Here is a 17,903-nt window from a genome sequence, read left to right on the forward strand (position 1 = left end):
CGAGAAATTACCCTCATTAAACCACCGCCGATCTCGCCGTCTGCCTGCGACCGGCCGATGCTCGGTTACGGGAAAATTGCGTCTTCCGCTTCCGGCGTGGAATCGCTTCTCCTTCTCAAACGCCAATCATCTCACGCCTCGCTCGTCATTATCATCGATCGTACTATCGTACCTTCCGGATCACCACACGGTGTTGTGTGGCATAATGCCAGCGACTTCCCCACTCATGATCTCTTCATTGTCGTTTTTCACCCCCTTTTCGCAGCTATGCTACGGTGCCGATCTGGTCATCGAGATCCCCGGTAACCAGGGTCTGGATGATTCGTTCTACCGGCTTGACTACTACCCACCGATCGGTAATCCGGCCCCGAACGCGACCATCGCCTCCCGGGACGTCGGTGATGAGATACAGTTCTCCAACGGGCTGCCTGGAACGCGGTACAACTTCTGGCTGTATTACACCAACTCGACGCACAAGGACTGGCTGACGTGGACAGTGTCCATCACGACGGCACCGGATCCACCGGCAAACTTAACCGTGATACCGCGCAGCGGCAAGAACGTCATCATCAACTGGAGCCCGCCCGTTCAGGGCAACTACTCGTCGTTCAAGCTGAAGATCCTCGGTTTGTCGGACAACTTCGCCACCAACCAGACGGTCGCGATCGAAGACAATCAGTTCCAGTACATGGTCCGGGATCTGACACCCGGTGCGACGTATCAGGTGCAGGCGTACACCCTGTACGATGGCAAGGAGTCGGTGGCCTACACGAGCCGTAATTTTACCACAAGTAAGTGCGCTTCCGATATGTGAAGTGTCGACTCAACGATAACATTTCCTCATTCTGAGACCCTCTAGCTCTCCTAACGGTGTGTTCCGGTGTTTCGTGTGTTTCTAGTAACATATATGTATAGCATAAAAAATGGTAGAGATCGCCATAAACCCCAGTTTTAGTTAGTTTTCTTCCTGGGTCAGCTCGTCAAGAGCTTTTACACCACCATGACTCACACTCAAACCACTAACCAGGCGGTGAAAGGAGGTTCGTCGCATCATGGGACTGGGATATCCGTATGTTTTTTTTTTTTGCGTAGACTTTCAAGGTGAACCAGTGGGGGGCCATATACACTACCACAACGCGCAGTGTGGCAATTCCGCTGGCTGAGTAACAACGTGATCAGGGTCGCCAACGCCGACAGCCACACTCTGGAACCGTGTGGAACCGAACGACATCATCTCTACTCCGATAGCTAACGGATGTTTCAATTGAAAAGCATATTCTATGTTTTATGCCCTCCCGGGTGTGCCTCTCGCATTAACTGGATAATGTTTTAACAAATTCACTTAGCTCACCACCAAACCCCTTCTCCTTTCTCTTCTTCTGCTTCTACTTCTGCTTCTTCATGGCCCGGGTCGGATTCGTGTTTTATTTTCACCACCCCACGCGTGTCCGGGTGCGTTTGTTCGCGCTAACAACTAACCCTTTTTCGCGGATGATGGCGAACATTGGCGAACACATCACCCCGGTTGATGGCTACGACAACAACGACTGGCCGCTGCGCTCGTGTGCTGCCCAATGGTGTTGGTGTTGCCCCCGTGGCCACGGACATGGTTACAATTTTTGCTTTGCGGGTTTACAATTTGTCAAACTACTCACGTACACACGACGGTGTGTATGCTAACTATCGGACGTCGCACCAACCAAACACGCGAACGTCGTATATCGCACCGGTTGGTAAATATTTGCAAAACAACAACAAAAACAACAACAACAACAAAATCCGTCACCTTCCGGCACCTGCGGCCGGTCTGCAATGGCGCGCGTGTCCTCGCCATCGGAACGACAACATCGCTTCCTGGTGGGCTCGGAAAATCAACGAACTGAAAACGCCGGACCACGGTGCCGTCGGTGTCACTAACCATTCGAATGCCGCGGGGATGTGGATACAACAAACAAATGAACTTGCAAAAAAAAAAAAATAAACGACACCTAACATTCGACTCTTCACCTTCGCTCTAATCACTAACACACACTGACTAACGGTGGGGTTTTGGTGTCGGTTTGTGGTGTTGTTTGCGCAGAGCGCTATCGGCACAAAGATCTGCTGGATATTAAGATTCTGCGAGGTAATTCTAACGCTCCTTCGTCTTGCATGGTACAATGGCTGTTGTTTTTTGTTTTGTTTTTGGTTCTAGATTATATTTTAATTAACCATCCCGTTAACGTTTCATGGCTTACGCTCAAGCTCCTCCGTTGTGCATTCCACGATCATTCGATCATCGGCCAATATGGGCTTGAGATTTCAGTCGGTGTATGTGAGGAGAATTAAAAAATAGCAAACTTTTTTTTAACATATTTATTGTACTGTGAGGGCAAAGTACGCAGAACATTAAATTATAGTCCTTGTTTCACGAAATGTGTATAAGAGAAGATAAAAATGTTTAATTAAAAGTGGAAGTTATGTTCCTAGATCGAGCTGAAATATCCTTTGAAATATATCATCATATCATTTACATTCTGCATCATTTTAGTAGGTGAATAAGAGAAAATTAAAATATATAATTAAAATTATTTGCTACGTTCTTAAATCTAGCTAAAATATCCTTTGAAATATATGATCATATCATAGTCATTCTTGATTATTCTAGTAGGGATTTATCGAATTGAACGCTCGAATGCACAACTTATTATTTACAGCATTTGCATCATCTTGATCTTTTTTTGCTATCTTGCTATCGGCATGACCTATTACTGCTTCTTGTTCCGATTCTTGTTAACATGAAAAAAAAACAACGTGTACTAATGTGTGTTTTCATCTGTTTCCTTCGCATTCGCTCAGAACCAAACACGCCCGGTAAGTTTATCGTGTGGTTCCGCAACGAAACCACCCTGCTGGTGCTTTGGCAGCCACCCTACCCGGCCGGTATCTACACGCACTACAAGGTATCGATCGAGCCACCGGATGCACTGGGCAGCGTACTGTACGTGCAGAAAGAAGGCGAACCTCCTGGGCCAGCGCAAGCCGCTTTCAAAGGGCTCGTACCCGGCAGGGCATACAACATCTCCGTGCAGACCATGTCCGAGGACGAAATATCGCTTCCTACAACGGCGCAGTATCGCACCGTTCCACTGCGCCCAATGAACGTGACGTTTGATAAAAAATCTATTTCGGAAAACTCGTTCAAAGTGATGTGGGAAGCGCCCAAGGGAACCAGCGAGTTCGATAAGTATCAAGTCTCGCTGTCGACGTCCCGACGCCAGCAGGCCGTTCTGCGAAATGACAACGAAAATATGGCTTGGCTCGAGTTTAAAGACAACCTGGAGCCGGGAAAAACGTACCAAGTGGTTGTGAAAACCGTCTCGGGCAAGGTAACGTCCTGGCCGGCAAGTGGAGATGTTACGCTGAAACCACTTCCGGTCAAGCAGTTGCTCTCGACCACCGATAGCAAGACGGGCGTCATCAGTATATCCTGGAAGCCGGATGAGCTGAGCACGCAGGATGAGTACCGCATCAGCTACCACGAGCTGGAGACGAACAACGGCGATTCGAGCACGATGAGCACCAATCAGACTTCGTTTGCACTGGAATCGTTACTTCCGGGACGGAACTACTCCGTAACGGTGCAGGCCCTTTCGCGCAAGATGGAATCCAACGAAACGGTGATCTTTGTCGTAACGCGTCCTTCGTCGCCGATCATCGAGGATTTGAAGTCGATCCGCGAGGGGCTAAATATCAGCTGGAAGAGTGACGTTAACTCGAAGCAGGATAAGTACGAGGTAACGTACACCCGAAACGACACCAACGACGGCAAGACGGTGCTGACAACGGAAAGTCGGCTGGTGTTCACGAACCTCTTCCCGGGAGCGGGCTATGAAGTGAAGGTGTTCGCCGTTAGCCATGGCTTACGTAGTGAGCCTCACTCGTACTTCCAGGCTGTGTGTAAGTATCGATGTTTTTCTTTGCCTCAGCACACTGTTGATCACACATCTTGCTAATAAAATGTGCTCGTTATACTCGTAGATCCCAACCCACCGAGAAACATGACAATCGAGAAAGTGACAAGCAACTCAGTGCTGGTGCACTGGAAACCTCCGGAGCGATCGGAATTCACCGAGTACTCGATCCGGTACCGGACAGAGAGCGAGAAGCAATGGATCCGGTTGCCGTCGGTGAAAGCAACGGAGGCGGACGTCACCGATATGACACCGGGTGAGAAGTACACCATTCAGGTGAACACCGTCAGCTACGGTGTGGAAAGTCCCAACCCACAGCAGGTGAATCAAACGGTTCGACCGAACCCCGTCTCGAACATCGCCCCGCTGGTGGACTCGAACAACATCACGCTGGAGTTCCCGCGACCAGAAGGTCGTGTCGAGACGTACATCATTCACTGGTGGCCAACGGAGCAACCGGAGCTGGTGTCGATGAAGAACTTCACCGAGAGCAACATAAGTACGTGGCTCGAAAGGGCTCTCGAACCGTTGCCGGGAAATGGATATTTAATTCGTTTCAAATTTTCTCTTTCATTGCCATTAGTTCTACCATATCCTGGCAGTTTGAGTGACGATGAAAAAACAGTTGAAGAACCTCCACTGGTGCGCCTACTGATCGGTGATCTAATGTCGGGTGTGATGTACAACTTTAAAATTCAAACCATTTCCTATGGGTTGACGAGCGATCTTACAAAGTTGCAAACGCGTACCATGCCATTGATCCAGTCCGAGGTGGTGATCGTGAACAACATGCACACCCGTGATACGGTTACCCTTAGCTACACCCCTACGCCGCAACAATCGTCCAAGTTCGATCTGTATCGCTTTTCGCTGGGCGATCCAAGTATTCCGGACAAGGAAAAGCTCGCGAACGACACCGATCGGAAGGTCACGTTTACCGGACTTACGCCGGGTCGGTTGTACAACATCACTGTGTGGACGGTGAGTGGTAAGGTTCCGAGCCAGCCGATACAGCGACAGGATCGCATGTTCCCGGATCCGATTACGGTGCTCGAGGCGACCGGCATCAACGACACCTGGATTGCGCTGAAGTGGGACATCCCGAAGGGAGAGTACACAGCGTTCGAGGTTCAGTATCTGATGAACGATTCGCACTACGTGCAGAACTACACGGTAAACAACCATATCACCATAACGGATCTGAAGCCCCATCGCAACTACACCATCACCGTAGTGGTTCGATCCGGAACGGAATCGAGCGTTCTGCGCGTCAGTCTGCCCATTTCGGCCAACTTCCAAACGAAGGAAGCCCTCCCGGGACGAATGGATAAGTTCGCCCCGATCGACATACAGCCGAGTGAAATTACCTTCGAGTGGTCACTGCCACCAAACGAGCAGAATGGCATAATTCGGCAGTTTACGATCACGTACGGGCTGGATGGGTCACAGCACACGCAGGTTAAGGATTTCCGGCCGAACGAACTGCGCGGTTCCATCAAGGGACTGCAGCCGGGAAAATCGTACGTGTTCCGCATCCAGGCAAAGACGGCCATTGGTTACGGGCCGGAGCACATCTGGAAGCAGAAGATGCCGATTCTAGCGCCACCGAAACCGGAAACACAGGTTGTCCCGACGGAGGTCGGAAGCAGTGCGACAACGATCGAGATACGGTTCCGGAAGCATTACTTCAGCGATCAGAACGGAGTTGTGACGACGTACACGATCATCATAGCCGAGGATGATTCGAAGAATGCATCGGGACTAGAGATGCCTAGTTGGCGCGATGTTCAATCGTACAGCGTGTGGCCACCGTATCAGGTGATAGAACCGTACTATCCGTTTAAAAACAGCTCGGTGGAGGACTTCACCATTGGCACTGAGAACTGTGACGCTAAGAAGACGGGCTACTGTAATGGGCCACTGAAATCCGGTACCACGTACAAGGTGAAGGTGCGAGCTTTCACGGCTCCGGATAAGTTCACCGATACGGCCTACAGCTATCCCATCCGCACAGGTAAGCTTTTGGAAGGTTGGCGTTTTGGGGGGGAATCTGGTTTCGTCTCACGCGCCAGATCGGTTTGGGATTGACACTTTGAAACTGTTAACATTTCTATCTTCTTTCAACCAATCAATTGGGAAACAAAACAGCGCTTCTCTCGGTGGATGGTAAGAATTATTCCACTTTTGATGTGCATCGAATGGCTCGTTTTGTTTGTGTCCTTATGTCCTGTTGTCTGCGCCATAAAGTGTTCATATTCATTAGTTATGCATGGTTGTGCTTTTTGTGTTTGAATAGATTTTTGTTGCAAATCATTTAAATCTAGTTGAATTGACAAATCAAAAAGATTAAGAGAAACAAAATTAAATTTGACGAAGGAATATAAGTTTGTGTTTATTTAATCGCAAACGGAACTATTTATCAGTTTCAAGAAGGGATCATGTTTAGGCAATTAATTTTTTGTTACATTAAAAAATCGTAGTTTCAGTTGATAATCATGTTTTCGTTTTCGAATGTAGTTCAGCTCTATCGCTTATTTATTCAGTAATGCCAGTTTCCTAGTATTCAGATGCTGCATGATAAATTTGCTTGAATCGTCTGATTTGCAATAAAAGATAGAATCATTTTTGTTATTGAAAACATTTTTGGTCGTCTGGTATGCGGCATGACATTTCATGAGTTTGAGTTATTAAAGCGTGTCTTTGCTTGATGTAACGCTACAGTAATGGGAATGCGATTACTTTTGTCTACAGTTCGAAATCTTACCGATTATTGTTTGTATATTTCATTCCGACAAACCAGCCCAAGACAACACATCGCTCATCGTTTCCATAACTGTGCCATTGTTCATCATCGCAATGCTGGTTGGTGTAGTGCTGTTCCTGCGCCGTAGGCGCCATACCAGCCGCAAAACCACGGAGCAACGGACCAACGACAATATGTCCCTGCCGGACAGCACCATCGAGACGAGCCGGCCGGTGTTGGTGAAAAATTTCGCCGAACACTACCGCATGATGTCGGCTGATTCCGATTTTAGGTAAGCAAAATAAAATGCACCCAAAATTGCTAGAAGTAATATCCTCACACACGCGTTCTCTCTATCCTTACAGATTTAGTGAAGAATTTGAGGAACTTAAGCATGTCGGACGCGATCAACCTTGCACATTCGCGGATCTACCGTGCAATAGGCCTAAGAATCGATTTACGAATATTTTACCCTACGACCATTCCCGTTTTAAACTCCAACCCGTGGATGACGAGGAAGGCTCGGATTACATCAACGCAAACTATGTACCGGTAAGAAATGGCGTCCAATCTAGGCACGCGAGTGACCGTCCACGTGTTTCTGGTCCAAATGATTCAATGACACTTTTCTTTTTTCTTCATCGCTCACGGTGAACAGGGCCATAACTCTCCGAGGGAGTTTATTGTGACGCAAGGTCCGTTGCACTCGACGCGGGACGACTTCTGGCGCATGTGCTGGGAAAGCAATTCGCGTGCGATCGTTATGTTGACGCGAACCTTCGAAAAGGGCCGCGAAAAGTGCGACCACTACTGGCCGCACGATACCGTACCAGTGTACTACGGTGACATTAAAGTGACGCTACTTAACGACAGCCATTATCCCGATTGGGTCATAACGGAGTTTATGATGACAAGGGTAAGGCCAATTTCCCAGATCAATCCGCTTGGGAAGCGTTTTATTAATGTTTTTTCTTTATTTCTGTGTTCTCTCGTCCACATTGTGCAGGGTGAGCAGCAGCGCATCATACGCCATTTCCACTTCACGACGTGGCCCGATTTCGGCGTGCCAAATCCTCCTCAAACGCTTGCACGATTCGTGCGTGCGTTCCGCGAACGGGTCGGTCCGGATCAGCGGCCGATCGTGGTGCACTGTAGTGCCGGTGTCGGTCGGTCGGGTACCTTCATCACGCTGGACAGAATACTGCAGCAAATTCAGGTGTCGGATTACGTCGACATCTTTGGCATCGTCTGGGCAATGCGAAAAGGTAGCCGAATCGCTGCAGGAAGGACTCGCGCCATCTTGGCTGGTTTTTGTTTTCGGAAAGTGTTGGTGTTGCTTTTACTGATTAATCTCTTTCTTGCTCGTAGAACGTGTCTGGATGGTACAAACGGAACAGCAGTATATTTGCATCCATCAGTGTCTGCTGGTCGTGCTGGAAGGTAAAGAAGGCACGGAGCGTGAAATTCACGATAACCAGGGCTACGAAGGTACGTGCACGTTGCTATATGTCGTTTACAAATGCTCTTATCGTTTCGCGAACCAAGCAGCCGAGCTTGCAAAGTACGTTTGACGGCTGCCAAATTCTGGCGATGCGGTTTCAGACCTCACAATGTGTTTTGTTTCCCAGCAAAGCGATAAACTTCGCCTCATGCGTACATGGCTCGATAAAAGCGCTCATTTTTAATACTGCCTTCTAGGGCTAGGGACGAAACTCACATAATCTTTTGACGCAAGTTGACGTTCGCGATCATGTTACTTTGAGATCAAGCGGTGTTATTTCATCAGCTCACAACGCCCCGTACATCAGCTAATGTTTGATACGAATCTAAGACTACTCTGATCAATAGTTACTAAACATTCACATTCGCTTACCCTTGACGGTTTGGTTTAGTAGATTTTCGTCGGTTGTTTTGCTCATTTTGGTGTTTCCACATTAACTTAGTTTTTAACTGCAATAACTAACTCAATTAATGCACCTGTACACAATTTAATGCCGTTTAGCACAAATTTAACAAATTCTAGCTTTTACTGACTCACTCTCAAGCATTATTTTACTAACGAATTTGAATAAAGTAATATAAAATGCAAAAAAAATAGTATAAAGTTTTGTAAAATGCAATTAAGTGTGATTCATTTTAAAATTTTCACCTACGTTCGTTTCCAGAACTCATTATATTTGTAGATTTTTCGTTACTTACTTTGTAATGCGATAGTTTCCATTTTTTGCATTGTATATGACATAAGTTTAATTTTTATCTTCTAATTGTTGTCTTGTTAAATTTATCAAAACATCCCTGTCTAAACATTCACAATTGCGTTGAAATATCTGACGATAAGCTATCGTGCAATTTAAGCAAACATAAACTTGCATTGCATGTGTTGCATTTGTTGTGTATGATTTTGTTTGCCAAAAGGTTTTATCGTTCGAGTTCTCATTACTTTTGCCATTCAAGTCTGTGTGTTTTTTATGTTCCCTGGTAGATAGTTTCTCAATGATTTAAAATACTTTTATGGTTTCTATTTTCATTTCTTCGATCGACGGTCGGTTGCAATGAAACACAAACGAAATAAACAACAGATGAAAGCTTGCTAAACCAAACGATTTTCGGTCATCTCAGTGACTCCCAAACCCGGTTGACCTGCGTTTAAGCAGGTCCCGCTCCAGCAGTGTCTCGTACAGCAATATGATGGTTGATATGAATATGCAACCGCGCGTGTTTGAGCTGACTACAACGTGTTTTTAGTTTGCTATCGGAGCAAACCGGTGCCAAAGATGCAAAGTGGACCCTTTGCTCAATCAGTAACGATCGCGTAATTATAAATAACGAAGTGTGCTCCTTTTTGCTGCGCTCACGTAACGCTAAAAATAAAACCAAAGCTTCGCGCTGTGCTAGGATTCTGTTTGCTATTGATTTTTCTCTCTCTTTACCCTTTTTCTTCACTTCCACAACTTCTTCTACTTGTGTAAATTGTGCTTGTTGTACAAACAAACCAAAAAAAAACTCCTCAAACCGTTCAATCAATCGTCGCACTCGGTTCCGCGCTGCACCTGTAATACTTCACGTCACGTCCTGGCACTTTGACGGAATTGTGCCATACTCACCCGCGATCTCTATCTAACAACTACGGGGTCGGATGCTATATAAATGGTGTGCTGGTGCTTGGAATGGATATATTAACCGCAAATTCTGTTGCACTTTATTTGGCGATCCTCAACGGGGATGATTCGCTCGGACCTCTCGGTAAAACGACAAAAAAAACGCACGTACAGAACCTCGAGACGACGATCCTCAGTCGGAGGAGCAGTTGCTAATCGAAAACCGCTCCGACGATGACCTCGATGAGGCGGCAGTGAGAGACCAGCAGCAGGAAGTGACCGATTCGCTCGAAAATTCCGAACTCGATCGTCGAAGAAGCGGTGGGATAGAGCTCGCGGGCACAGAACTAGCAAAGCGCAACTTCCCCAACGGAGAAACTACCGAAGAGGAGCTGCTGGATGAAGAGGAAGAGGTCGAAGTGACGGTCGATGGGTTGGTGGTGGTGTCTAAGCTACAACAACCCCACTGTGTTGCCATGACACTGACCCTAAACGACGCCCTGCAGCAACAGCACCACCAGCAGCAACAGATCCATTCGGGCAGCTCTGGCAACAGTAACGATCGCGATCTGCCCTCATCCGGGCTGGACGAACGATCCATCGGTAGCAGCGGAACGAACAGCAATAACAGTGCCAACAGTGGCTACGAATCGAGCCCACACAAACGTCGCTCACTGACAACAACCACCGGCCCAGAAAGGGTGCACGATCGACGATCGCTAAACTTCTCCACGGGTGGTGTAGAAATCGGCAGCAAGCTGGACTCATCGGTGAACGGTCTCACCGAGCAGCAGCAGCAACAAACACTCCACATGCAGCATCATCAGCAGCAACACCAACAGCAGCAGCAGCAGCATCAGGTCCTTCCGGCGACGCAGCAACAACAAACCCACACACACCAGCCCACGGTCGGTGGTGGGAAGCTGTGGAAGGACGAAAGATGACAGTTAGAGAACGATAGCGATAATCGAAGCAGCGGCCGCAGCAGCATCGTGATCGCTATCAACGACAACGATAGCCATGTAAATAGCAACGCCTCGAACGTGGTGATCCTGCGCGCGGACGGTGACGACGACGATCGCACGATGGCCACCAAGGACGATGAGACGGAGATCGACGACGGTATCGACGGGTCGGACGAGGGCGACGATGAGGACGTCGATCTGAACGGGCTGGAGGATGGGCACCAGCGAAAAGGGGAACGCCCAGCCGGGGTTGATGGTGGCGGCGGCGAAGAAGAAGAAGAAGACGATGACGATGAGGACGATGAGGACGAGGACGACGAAAGGACACACGAACAACGCGAGTTACTGTTGCACCGGCGGAACGAGCGGAATGTCCGTGCCGTTGCTGCAGCCATGGTTGCAGGAGCCGGCATTGTTGCAGCGGGTAATGGTGGGACGACCGGAGGAATGGTGGGAGGAGTGACCACCGTCGTTGGAGGTGTTGGACGGTACAAACACCCCAGCTACGTCGAGGTGGAGGAGGACGAACAGGACGACGACATTATCGTGATCGTTGACGAGGACGGCACCGGGCTGAACGGGGTGGACGGAGGTGGCGATGGCGCTGGCGGCGGCGGCGGCGGCGTAGGTGGTGGTACTGGTGGTATCGTTGGCGGTGTTGGTGGTAGTAATGGCATTAGCGATGAGCTGTATCTAAAACTAAGAGAAATGGGTTGGTAGCACTTTCATGTTTCATGTTTCGCTTTTATGCTTCGTACGCATTAGTAGTACGCAAGGAGAAAGGCGTTTTTAAGTTTCGTTTGCTCAGTGAATAACCCCGGTTCTATGCTAGATTTAATCGTTGTGTTATAGCTTTCTAATCCCGGAATTAGGCCTAATTTGACATTTGTAAAAAAAAAACGATGATGGCGTGTATTGTTTGTATTTTGTGTACCGAAGGCTTGTGCCTTTTTCCCATTGGCCAATATTCGAACGTTTATGTAAGTTGTATCTCGCTTACTCAAGCGACTCAAAACACGACGAGTTCAGCGGAGAGATGTGTGTTTATTATTCTTTTTTTTTCTCGTTTTGCGATCAACGCCCCCACACGTTGGCGTTCTATTTGAAATTCAAAATCAGCATGAAGCCTGTTTTGTGATTTTTCGTTCGTTTGTTCGTTTGTTTCCCGCGCTGCCTTGCGCAATCGCAACAACCACGCGTTGTACTGTCCCCGTCTCTCTGTGTCCGTTGTCCGTGGTGGTTTTGCGTATCACACTCAGTCCGTTGCATGGTGCTTAGCTAATTGAGTTTCCTTTTTTTTCTATCCCACCGTCTGCGATCAATCAACCAACCGCCCCATAGATGACGAAGGAATCGCCGAGTCCGGAATGTAAGCCAACTCACATCGCCCACGGCGCACCACCGCCATTGTATTTCCTCGACACAAGTGCGAACAAACCGAGTAGAAAACGTGAAGCGCCATCCCGATCAGAACAGAACCGCTGAGGAGAGAACCGACGAACGTGTCGTGGGTGTAATTGTAATTAATACTTAATCCTTTTTTTTGCCACGGGCAGCTAAAAGGGCAGCTTCGTCGGAACGGATACGTAGAATTAAGTGACACAAGATTAGGGCAGCTACAAAAAAATGGTAGCAGCATGTGCAACCCCGTACAACGGTTAAGGACCTTCGTGTAACAGAGAGAGAGTGGCAATCTCAATTCGCAATAATCCCCCCTCCCCACGTATCCTTACGGGACATTAATGCTTCGTTGATGTATTGCAGACGGGGCATGCAAATAAACAAGAGAAGAAAAAACGAAAAACAAAATGGTGGCCATAAACCATTTCATCCGGTGCTAGTGTGCTATTGTGTAAATGTATAGTAATTGGCGGTTTTTAATTAAAATATTTCTCAAACATTACTAAGCTAAAATCTCTCCTCGAGCGGTAGCGACGGTGATCGTAACATCGTAAATTATATTATGCAATTGGTAGTAAAAAAAAAAAGAAAATAGCCAAACAAGAGCGTGCGCGTTCCCCCGCGATCCAATTCCACTAGTACGGCAGCGTCTCGCGAAGTAACGCCACCCCGGAAGCAACGGCTCGCACATTTACTTATCGTATAGAGTATATCAGGGGAGGGACCGAAACGGTAGTTTAGCGCGTTAATCATCTCCTGTCCCAGTGGCGAACGGAATCCTTCGGCAATCCTGACCGCGGTCGGTCAAACGGGAGCGCAAATATAGGCAAAAAGCGGGCGCAATCTAAAATCCGAATAACGAATACGGTGTACGAAAACACAATACGGGCTTTTTTTTGTGTACGGAAAGCGATAAACTCTTACTCTCAATAATCAAAAAGCAAAATCATACTTAGTCACCAAGGCGCGAAACACGGTGTGCTGCACACGATTTCGGTGGAAAACGAAATTTAAAGCTAAACGAAGTAAAGCAAACAAAAAAAAGTCATCGAGAAACATCCTTCCGCGGTTGTTGCATGCGCGAAACGAAACGTAAATTCGCTTAGAACGGTGTGTCCCAAACCAACTCTGTAGTATATCTGTGTAGCTATGTAAACGGCCAACGGGTGCAAGTATTTAATAGCGAGTAAAGGAAGCGACTCTGAAACCGAAACGCAGCAGCAGCTTTTGGGGGAGAAAAATTTGGTTGAAAACGGAATCAGTGCTCTCGTATTCTCATGCTCATACAAACGAATCTCCCACGGCCACAATGGGGAAAAGGACGAAGAAGAAAAAAACAGGAATGCGCGCGCAACTGTAGGTGGCCGATAGAGGTATTGTTTTTTTTACGTGTTTTTGTCTTTCTTTCTTCCAGTCCGTTTTGTTTTCGATTTTTAATCAATTCCCGTTGTACATATTTGTAAGATGTGGCGCAAGCAAGAGAACGCTCCCCTTGGCAAACATTTATTTTACTGCAGTAACTAGTTTCTAGTGAACGTTTATAGTGAAGGGCGCCCGTTAGTTGTAGCTTTCGGTGTACGAAGCAATCAAACATTTGCGACATTAAAGCGAAACACGATAAGCAGATAAGAAGAAGTTCAGATTGGAGGAGTTTCGAAGCTCTCGATAAAGCTCCGTCTTGTACGCATTACCGAGGTGAATGAATGTTACTTTCTTTCGATCCGTGATATCGTGTCCGGTATGCGCGTTGAATTACACGTTTGTAAGCATCGATAGGGATTCGATAGAGATAGGAATTCGGATTTTGGTTGTTTTGTCACGATCCACCTTCGAAACACAGTCACACATACACGCTACTCATCTAAACACACCTGAGAAAGACTATAAGCTGAACGCCGTAGTGAGGCCACCGCCAAACGAATACGTCCCACATAGGAAAAAAAAGAACCCCCCCGAGTTCGAGGACCACACACTATTTTGCTCCGTTTTACTTTTGAGATACACATACCCCACCGCCTTTTGAAAGGGCTCCGGTAGCGGTTTAGAAAGATCTGGCAGCCATTGCGAGAAGGGCAGATTTTAACTAACTATACAAGCAAACATTTCCACCATCACCCAACACACACACGCACACATACACCCGTTTACAAAGCGAACCCTAGAGAGTAAACCCCGTAATTCAACCTACCGATTTAGATACGCCGTACGAAACGATGTACTGGCGGGAGAGAAAGAGAGACCCTCGATTTAATCATGCTTCCCCGTGTACACGTTTTACAGTTTTAAACAGTGGTGTAACGATGAACAACACATGAAAACGTCATATCAATTACTCCAAGATATAAAAAAGAAAAACGAACAATATGAACCAAAATGAACAAAATGCCGTCGTCCGTGTTTCATTCCGTCCTCGTTGACGGGCTTATCCGAACATTGTGGCTTATCTAAGCCGTTGGAAGAACGAGAAAACACGATCCGATTACATTGATTGCTTCTTTCACACGACTAGCGTCCATTGCAAAATCGCGTGCGCCATTTTGGTCACGCGGTCAAAAGCAGGTGGGGCTTTGATTTAGTGCGTTGACCTATCGAGAGCCTTGTCTAAGAGCCGTTTCGAACACGGCGCCGAAGATCAAACCGGCCCGTTGATTGGTGGATCGATCTGGCTTTGTCACCCCGCGTGCGTCGGTTGCCATGGTAACGCGTACTAGGAGCAGTTACCTCTTTGAGTCATGTTCTCCTGTTACTTCGGTTTGAAATTTTGCGCTGATCGCGGCGCAAAATTGTCAAAACCAAAGGTGTCGAACCCGACAATGTGGGATGGTTTTTTTCTTCTCTTTCTTATGGAGACAAGTGCTATTTCTTTCGTTCAGTTAGACAATTAGAGGTGTTTAAAAAGGCGTAAATTACATATCTCATTTTGTGAGTCATTTTCGACTGAAAGACCGTTTTATTCATTCACGTCTCCGAACAGTATTTTACAACCCGTCGCCAAAAGGACTCACGCCGTTCTCGTTCCATTTGAGTCAGATCGTCCCTGCGCCCTTACATTGTTACATTAAATACATCGCGCTAATCCTAACCACTCGCTCGAGACAGCCCTGTCGGTTTCGGAGCTCAGATCAGTTGCTCATCCCGCCAAGCACGAGATTGATTGCGGATTCGACATTTCCGTTGCACACGAGCAGAGCCTGCAGGTTCGTCTCCGTGTCCGTTAGGCCCATCTCGCGCATCTGATCCAACTCCCGCCGGTACTGGCCGATGCTAGCGGCCAGCGTCGAGTGTTGTGACATCGTCTGCGCGCCCAGATCGGCCCCCATCGGCTCGGACACCGGTGGTGCTGTTCCGGCGGTCGCAGGACTCGTATCCATCGGTTCAGTGGCACCTGGCCTTTCTCCGACCCCACTGGCGGCCGCACTACTGGTGGTAGAGGTGGAACCTGGCCCGGACGTTGCGGCAGTTTCACCTCGCTGCTGCTCGTACATAATCGAAATGGCGTCCAGCAGCATGGAAGACGTGATGGGACCGGCACGGGAAGGTTCGCCACCCGTTCCGGCGGCCGCCGGTACCGGAAGCGTGGTGGATGTGGAAGCCTGGCTAGCGCTGGCAGCCATCGAGGTCGAGGGCAGATCGGAATTGGTACCGGAACTCGCCGAAGGAGCCGCTCCATCCGGTGCAGCCTCGTGTTGGTTCGCTCTACTGTCCGCATCACGTTGTGAGATGTTGGACAGCGAATTGTAAGATCCACGCTGACCGGCGAAGGCGAGCGCCGACGCGAGATTGTCGGCAGTGATCCGGCGCATTGTCACCACCGTCGACGTGGTCGGGGAGGTCGTGTTGTCGTCGCTGGACGATGAGTCCGACAGCGGATCGTCGAGGGCGTTATCGAGCGGTGCGGACAGGTGGCAGTTGGCTGTCTTCTGGATCATTTTCGAGTTGAGCAGCTGCACGATCGTGGGGGACGCCTCAAGCAGGATCGGGTGCTTCAGGGCGACGCGCCGGATCGTTTCCGGTTGCTGCATTGAGGAGAGCAGGATCGGGTCCTTTAGCATGGACAGCACGAAAAGGTTGCGCCGAATGGCCGGGTATGCGTCGAGCACGTTCTTCATGAACTCGGGCTGGCGCACCTTCTGGAAGTTGGACGAATCGACCCTATTCCAGACGGACATCAGCTCCTGCGCCTCGGCTATGCTTAGGGTTCGTCCTTCCTGCGGCTGCTCGCTCGCTGGCGGATTCTTCCGCTCCGGGCGCTTTTGTATGACGTACACCGTCGACCCATCACCAATTCCTTTGTTCTGCAGGACGTCGTCGGTCTGCAGCAAACTACCACAATAGATCAGCTCTGTCGGAGGGGCGCGTGAAAGAAGGAGAAAAAACCATTAGAAACAACAAAAGGGTAAACGCAGAACAGATAGGCCACCATACCAAAATCGTCTGGTGCCACATCGCTCTGGATAAGCTTGGCCACCTCCGCACGGAGCGTATCGGTACTGCAGCTCAGATCGATATCCTCGACCTTCAGTTTCTGGTACGGTTTGAAGGGCAAATGAACACCCAGGTACACGGTCGGCATCTCTCGGGACGATGCGACGGCTATCTACGTAAGATGCGGCAATCACTATCCCGAATCTGGCGCACTGCGAGGTGGAATTTCGTCAGGTTAAACGAGCACACCGAAACAATGTCGCAGGGAACAACAAATGCGACGTCTTGGCAGCGGTACACAAGAACCATATGACAACACCATTTAAAGCAAGTCATTTCAGCTGTCAAACCAGCTGACAGCACTGACAGCCTTTGGGACAGTGGGCGCCCTTTCGGCATGCCTTTTTTCGATCAAAATGCGCATTTTGAATGCTGCCGTTATGTGCAATAGTTTAAAAAGAAAAAAGAACACCCTCGTTTCTAAAATTGTAAGAGATGCATTTATTGCTTTATGGCTTGTTTGCCACTTATAAACTAGTACTGCTAACGCTAATTCTGGACACTTTTATTACTACACTTTTAGTTACTGCTGCTGCTTTTCTAAGCCTAGATCGGTTAACCTCCGATCGGTCGGTTAAACGAGCTACCTAGCATCAAACCTCGCTCTGGTTTGCCCTCTCGGTAATTATAAATTATTATTATTCATGTCGTTTAGGATTATTAAAATGAGAAAGGAAAAAGCCGTCACACTTCCATGCTGGATATAAACCAAGTGTAGTCGGTCTCTCTTTCGTCTAGTTGCGCGGGAAAATCATAATTCATACGGGGTTGTATACATAAGTAATTAACAATCAGAAAAAAAAGCCAGCTCTCTCGTCGTGGATCGTCGATTGTGCGGAAAGTTCATCTCTATCGATCAAGCCGGTTCGTTCCGGCGAGGATAATTTAGTCGTTGGATTTAAATTACTCACATAAATATAGTGGCGGCGCTATTCGCCTACCAGCCTGTCTGTCTGTCTGTCCAAATGCACTCCACTAAACTATGCGCTAACTGAGTGCACGCAAAAGAAACTCAAAAAAATAAGCATATAAACAAATGCACCGCACCTAGCGGATGCACCCACGGCGTTGCTGCTTTTCGTTTCGTGCTCCAATGGTTGGTTGGAAATGTTTCGTATGTAGAATAAATAAACTTAAGATGCGTCACGCCTTGCTCGCTATGATCGGCCATCATCTAAAGGCGTGCGATAGTCGAATTTCGATAGTCGTTTGCCGAGAATGTTCGCTAATGTTGCGTTTGGCATTTAATGTTACTCGC

At 48.1% G+C, this 17,903-nt stretch overlaps 3 protein-coding genes across 3 annotated transcripts in view; 2 read left to right on the plus strand and 1 right to left on the minus strand.

Moving 5' to 3' along the window:
* LOC128722088 (tyrosine-protein phosphatase 10D) overlaps positions 1–10,927 on the plus strand; it is a 32,977-nt gene extending 22,050 nt beyond the window's left edge. The window contains exons 2-13 of the mRNA XM_053815914.1: positions 266–791; positions 2,081–2,125; positions 2,839–3,939; positions 4,021–4,452; positions 4,537–5,967; positions 6,102–6,119; positions 6,754–6,988; positions 7,062–7,248; positions 7,355–7,612; positions 7,703–7,961; positions 8,065–8,184; positions 9,969–10,927. Coding sequence (XP_053671889.1) covers positions 266–791; positions 2,081–2,125; positions 2,839–3,939; positions 4,021–4,452; positions 4,537–5,967; positions 6,102–6,119; positions 6,754–6,988; positions 7,062–7,248; positions 7,355–7,612; positions 7,703–7,961; positions 8,065–8,184; positions 9,969–10,738 — 5,382 coding nt within the window. The 3' untranslated portion in view covers positions 10,739–10,927. The remainder of the gene's footprint in view (positions 1–265; positions 792–2,080; positions 2,126–2,838; positions 3,940–4,020; positions 4,453–4,536; positions 5,968–6,101; positions 6,120–6,753; positions 6,989–7,061; positions 7,249–7,354; positions 7,613–7,702; positions 7,962–8,064; positions 8,185–9,968) is intronic.
* On the plus strand, positions 10,880–14,525 carry LOC128722094 (forkhead box protein D1-like). Its single transcript, XM_053815928.1, has 2 exons — positions 10,880–11,471; positions 12,101–14,525. Exons 1-2 carry the CDS (start codon positions 10,880–10,882, stop codon positions 12,130–12,132), a joined length of 624 nt encoding a protein of 207 aa, XP_053671903.1. The 3' UTR covers positions 12,133–14,525.
* A 588-nt stretch (positions 14,526–15,113) lies between these two features.
* On the minus strand, positions 15,114–16,733 carry LOC128732036 (ubiquitin-like protein 7). The gene is made up of 2 exons (XM_053825197.1): positions 16,586–16,733; positions 15,114–16,502 (listed from the first exon to the last, which is right to left on the minus strand). The coding sequence occupies exons 1-2, from the start codon at positions 16,731–16,733 to the stop codon at positions 15,283–15,285; spliced, it is 1,368 nt and encodes a 455-aa protein (XP_053681172.1). The 3' UTR covers positions 15,114–15,282.
* Between the last annotated feature and the right edge of the window lie 1,170 nt (positions 16,734–17,903).

This window comes from Anopheles nili, chromosome 2 (genome assembly GCF_943737925.1).
Source record: "Anopheles nili chromosome 2, idAnoNiliSN_F5_01, whole genome shotgun sequence".
In the NCBI taxonomy this organism is placed as follows: Eukaryota; Metazoa; Arthropoda; class Insecta; order Diptera; family Culicidae; genus Anopheles; species Anopheles nili.